The sequence below is a fragment of the Adiantum capillus-veneris genome, chromosome 15, assembly GCF_014529385.1.
Source record: "Adiantum capillus-veneris isolate H3 chromosome 15, ASM1452938v2, whole genome shotgun sequence".
Classification (NCBI taxonomy): domain Eukaryota; kingdom Viridiplantae; phylum Streptophyta; class Polypodiopsida; order Polypodiales; family Pteridaceae; genus Adiantum; species Adiantum capillus-veneris.
The window spans coordinates 107,866,395-107,872,272 of NC_140945.1; the positions used below are offsets into that span (position 1 = coordinate 107,866,395).

At 41.8% G+C, this 5,878-nt stretch overlaps 1 protein-coding gene across 2 annotated transcripts; it reads left to right on the plus strand.

Moving 5' to 3' along the window:
- Positions 1–5,587, plus strand: SHD (Chaperone protein htpG family protein). 2 transcript variants are annotated; one of them, XM_086482911.1, is made up of 17 exons: positions 1–178; positions 636–759; positions 870–1,017; positions 1,109–1,189; positions 1,340–1,451; positions 1,565–1,691; positions 1,772–1,910; positions 1,990–2,113; positions 2,195–2,233; positions 2,308–2,441; positions 2,533–2,745; positions 2,836–2,995; positions 3,390–3,528; positions 3,605–3,755; positions 3,888–4,292; positions 4,965–5,168; positions 5,247–5,587. In XM_086482911.1, the coding sequence occupies exons 1-17, from the start codon at positions 109–111 to the stop codon at positions 5,358–5,360; spliced, it is 2,484 nt and encodes an 827-aa protein (XP_086339037.1). In that variant the 5' UTR covers positions 1–108; the 3' UTR covers positions 5,361–5,587. The 2 variants fall into 2 exon arrangements, with proteins under 2 accessions (XP_086339037.1, XP_086339038.1); XM_086482912.1 differs by having other exon boundaries at positions 3,393–3,528.
- Positions 5,588–5,878: the final 291 nt, after the last annotated feature.

The following is a 5,878-nucleotide window of genomic DNA, read 5'->3' on the forward strand; positions in this document are numbered from 1 at the left end:
GCCATCTTGACAAGATCTGGCTTTGAAACACGGTACTGGGCAGGAGTGCCGTTTCTCTTCTGGCGTTAGCTGCGTCATCTTCTCCAGCTCGCCCGTGCAGTGCGCGCAATGAGGAGGTCGTCCGCTTATGCGGCAGCACTGTTTGTGCTGCTCGCTTTCCTTTTCGTCCATCACCACTGTAAGTTCAGCTATGGCTGCATCCTTCTCTTCGATTTGTATATCTGTTAGTCCTCGACAGCGTCTTGTTTTGAGAAATTGTGCTCTGCTTCTTGTTGCCACTGCCTAATGCTCTCTCTCCCTCTCTCTCTCTCTCTGGGCAAACGCATAGTACCCACCCTTCATGGTTATACATTACCACCTATGATCCTCATGAGGAGCTGGTCTGAATGGGCCACAGCTTCCAGTTTACCACGGCGATCTTGATTTTTATGGAGTGCTTCACGAGCGTGTTTGAGCAAACGCATAGTGTTATACATTGCCACCTATGATCTTCATGAGGAGCTGGTCTGAATGGGCCAAAGCTTCCACTTTACCACGGCGATCTTGAGTTTTAATCAGTGCTTCGCGAGAGAGAGAGAGAGAGAGAGAGAGAGAGAGAGAGAGAGAGAGAGAGAGAGAGTTGATTGCTCTTGCAGCACCTGTTGTACGAGTAAGGGCAGAAAGTGCAGTAGAGGGCAATGGAGATTTACCAAAGGTAGAAGAGAAGGTTGGGGGTGCAATTCCAGATGCCCTGTCTACTGATGCCGAAGTTGTTAAGAGGTTAGTGTGGCATGGTCGTTTTCAAGTACATGGATAGTGTGGTTGTCATGTTTTCTTCTTTTGAATGTGTGTTGTCATCTGACCGAGTTGGAGCCTTCAAAATTTTACAGAGAGTCAGAATCCATTAAGGCCTTCCGAACCAAGGCAGAGAAATTTGCTTTCCAAGCGGAAGTGTCTCGATTGATGGACATTATCATCAATTCCTTGTACAGCAACAAGGATATTTTTCTCCGAGAGCTCATATCAAATGCATCTGATGTAATGTGAATCTTCTCCTCAAATTCTTGAGGCATCTTGTGTTTATCGGCATTTTTAATGTGAGAATACCAATTCTCGGTTTGCTTTGCAGGCTCTCGACAAGATCCGCTTCTTGGCATTGACAGACAAAGAGGTTCTTGGTGAAGGTGATGACACCAAACTTGAGATACAGGTCAGTATTGCTGATAAGAACTGAACCTGCTGATGAACGACTCTTCTTTGCTAGTGTGCGATGGAATGGAAGCTGAAGTGATGGACTTCTGTTTGTGTTGCCTTATCTCCATGTGCTCATATGTCCCATGGCATGGATGTTTCTTTACAGATTAAACTGGATAAGGCCAAGAAAATTTTAGCTATTAGGGACCGTGGTATTGGTATGACGAAGGAGGATCTCATTAAGAACCTTGGAACCATAGCAAAATCAGGAACTTCAGGTGCGCTTATTTTTACTGTATTGTAGAGAGGCTACAGGGTGTTGTTTGTATTCATCACCAGTGTCAAGAACATTTCAATTTAGCTTATATGGTACATCTTGTGTTGGGATCAGCTTTTTTGGAACAGATGCAAAAGGGTGGGGATTTGAACTTGATTGGGCAGTTTGGAGTTGGATTTTACTCGGTCTATCTTGTGGCGGATTACGTGGAGGTTATAAGCAAGCACAATGATGATATACAGTACAGCCTTTCCTGACCTTTCTCCCTGAGAGTCTCAATCTTTCCCTTTTAGTAGTTATGATGATTAAATGCTCATGTAGGTATATATGGGAGTCAAAGGCAGATGGGGCTTTTGCTGTTTCTGAAGATACAGAAAATGAGCCTCTTGGTCGGGGAACTGAAATCAGGCTTCACTTGAAAGAGGAAGCTGGTGACTACCTACAAGAGGACAAACTAAAGGTTTGCCTTCAATTTCATGACTTGCCTTAATCTCCAGTGCTGTGTACATTGTTTCTGAAGGAAAGATATTGTGCTACAGGACCTTGTTCAAAGGTACTCGGGGTTTATCAATTTTCCAATCTATCTTTGGTCAAGCAAGGAAGTGGATGTTGAGGTTGAAGCAGATCCTGAAGAAGTGCCTGAGGATGAGGAAGAGAAGACAGGTTTGAATTTGAGGAAGGTTTATACTCTGGGTGGTGTGCTCTTTTCTTAAGCTTACGTGATAATTTTTTGACTGCTAGCAGCTACTGAAGACGAGGAGTCTGAAGAAGATGCTGAAAGCAGTGAGTTTTACATTTCTTTTGTGTTTTTTGATTTGTTTATGTGGACTCGCCTGATGGGTGAATGCATGCTACAGAACCCAAAACAAAAAATGTCAAGGAGACCACTTGGGATTGGCAGCTCTTGAATGATGTGAAAGCTATTTGGTTAAGGAGTCCCAAAGAAATTTCTGATGAGGAATATGCCAACTTTTTCCACTCCATTGCAAAGGTTTGTGTAGGGTAGATATACACTTTTGCGTATAAGCCTCTCCCACATCTCCTTTGTATATGTACCAAGTGCGTTTGGTTTGTGGGCACAGGATTTGACCGGAGACAAGCCGCTTGGCTGGACTCATTTCAACGCAGAGGGAGATGTGGAATTTAAGGCGGTTCTCTTCATCCCGCCAAAGGCTTCTCATGATCTTTATGAAAACTACTACAGCAACAAATCATTTTTGAAACTTTATGTCAGACGAGTCTTCATATCTGATGAGTTTGATGAACTTCTTCCCAAGTATCTCGCATTTTTGAAGGTAGCTTTTGTGAACAGACAATGATGTATAGATTGTTTTGCTGGAATGAAAGTAGTCAGCTTGACGTAATTATATGATGTGTTCTTTCAGGGTATTGTTGATTCGGACACATTACCCCTTAATGTCTCCCGAGAGATGCTTCAGCAACACAGCAGCTTAGCGACCATCAAGAAGAAGCTAATTCGTAAGGCGCTGGACATGATTCGTCGCATAGCTGAGGATGATCCTGCGGAGTCAGATGACAAAGAAGGTATTTTAATGTGGTTAGGCATTATTTGTGCCTGGGCTTCCCCCACCAGAAGCAGTCTTAATTTAATTTTGCATCCTGCTGCCTGCCCTGATCATGCGGATCTTTGTCAGAAGTGGAAAGGCTCTTTTGAAAATTAGCGATCTACGCTTGCGCACCCCCCCATATCAATGTTTCTTTCATATGTTGAGAATCATACTCATGCTTGTGTCAGGATAGTTCTGATTGTGTTGCCCAGCTGGTTTGAATATATGGAGTAAAGTTGATCTTTTGGGCTAGCTCTACATTAAGAGAGTGCAGAAATCTTGCTGAAGTTTATTTGTCAAGGATTTTAGTAGAAGATAGAAACTCAACGGTAGATGTGTTTTTGCGCTCTCAAAAGTCAATTGGGGTTTAGCAGGCGATTCTGAAGGTGAAGATGAGAACCGAGGCAAATATGCGAAGTTCTGGAATGAGTTTGGAAAGTCCATCAAACTTGGCATTATCGAGGACGCTAGTAACAGAGCTCGACTTGCAAAGCTGCTGAGATTCCACAGGTATTGTTGCAAACAATAATTACTGGCATATGAGTGCTGGCATGAAGCTGGATCTAATCTTTACACTGTGTACCAGCACCAAATCTGGTGATAAGTTGGCTTCCTTGGATCAATACATTGAACGCATGAAGCCAAACCAAAAAGATATTTACTACATTACTGGCGCCAACAAAGAGCAATTGGAAAAATCTCCTTTCTTGGAACAATTGAAAAAGAAAGGTTATGAGGTATGTTACAGTTTCTTGTAGAATCAAGACTTTGTATGCACTCAAAAGCGAGTGTCGTTGGTTAGGAAATTTTAGATTTTCATTTTGCGAGCTTCTAGTTTGCCCGCCTTTCTAATCTTTTGGGTATACTAGGTCATTTACTTTACAGATCCAGTTGATGAGTACCTTATGCAGTACCTAATGGATTATGAGGACAAGAAGTTCCAAAATGTTTCCAAAGAAGGTTTAAAGCTTGGCAAAGACTCCAAGTTGAAAGAGCTAAAAGAGTCCTTCAAAGATCTGACAAAATGGTGGAAAGAGCTCCTCAGCAGTGAGAATGTGGACTCTGTAAAAATCAGCAACAGATTAGCCGATACGCCCGGTGTTGTTGTTACTTCCAAGTATGGCTGGAGTGCAAACATGGAGCGTATTATGCAATCTCAAACTCTGAGTGATACTAGTAAGCAAGCTTATATGCGTGGGAAAAGGGTTTTGGAGATCAATCCTAGGCATCCCATCATCAAAGAGCTGCGTGAAAGAGTTGCACTAGACTCTGAAGTAAGTTTTCCACTCACCTATCGGACATCGACTTTGGGTATAAACATTATATTGTAGATGATATTTCTGCTGCCCTTTAGATGTTTCGTATGAGATTTCTGAACAACAGGTAACATAATAGAAAACAACAGGTAACATAATACAGCATTTTAGTACATTGTGGGTATGGATATTTTATAGATCAGACACACAGATTTATTGTTTCTTGTAAATTTGCATTTAAACGTGTGCACATAAGAATTCGAACGTTTACATTGTTGTAGTTTGTGTGTATATATAGAGTATGTTGTATATTTTGAGTTAAATTCTATATGGTATACTTTGCCAGCACTGTGGTATTTGTGTGTGGTAATTATATTTTGAGTTAAAACTCTATATTGTATACTTCGGCCAGCACTGGGGTATTTGTGTGGTAGTTATGTATTGGGCACATTCATATGTTAACATAGCACCTTGTATACATAGTTACATAGTCATACAATACATGCACCATGCATATGCAAGGCACCTATATACACACATACACAACATATTGTAGTCCTAACAATGAAGGTAACTAATTTAAGTATACATTGTATTATGTGAGTAGAGTGTGCTTGTTTGCATGTGTTGGGCTGTGTGACCATGTCTCTCTATCGTTGCACTAACGCTGATGTGAATGAAATGTTGCAGGATAGTGTTGCCCAGCAAACTGCTAAGCTTATCTATCAGACAGCATTGATTGAAAGTGGGTTCCTTCTTGAGGATCCCAAAGAGTTTGCAAGTCGTGTTTATTCTGTTATGAAGACCACATTGAATGTTAGCCCAGACGCTGTTGTGGAGGAAGAGGAGGAAGTGGATGAAGCTGAGGACACTCCAGTGGAAGATGGAAAAAAGGTATTTGAATTCTGTCCCTTACCCTCTCTGAGCTGCTCATTTGGGAGATTTGAGTTGAACTTGGGCTCTTTACTGTAGGGCAAAGCATCCCCAAGCTCCGATGAAGAGCCATCTGTTGAGGATTCAATTTTGGAAAAATCGGTCAATGAGGAAGTTGAGGAAGAGGAAGAGCATTACAATGATGAGCTTTGATTTTTTTCCTTTCATGACGAAATTTTGACTCGGCTGTTATTTGAGTGGGGAGGAGAGTAATTAGGGGATGAGATTATGAGAGGCAAAGTGGCTGCTCATATCAGATGGGTGCTGGTTCTGCTACCAGCAGATTCCTTGTGGATGGCTTTTGACAGGCAGAACAGGTAGGAGTGTAGATGGACATACATGATTTACAGTTTAATTGTTCAAAGGAAAAAGTTACGTTACATGGGTCTGTTTCTTGTATCACTTCGTCTCCTCTCCCCTCCTTTAGTGCTGCGTTTTGCAATTTCTCGTGTTCAACATTCGTTTAATAGGTCAAGCTGGTCTAACAGAGTTATTGATGTATGGTTGTGTGTGTGTGTGGTGGGAGCATATATTGGTACCTAGTTCTCGCCCACTATTGGGCACTGACAACATTATTGGGGATGTCATTACTATGTTATCATTACTATACATGATGGAGCTGATGGTTATATTGTCTTGTGGATGACTACCATCATTCTATACCTTGCAAG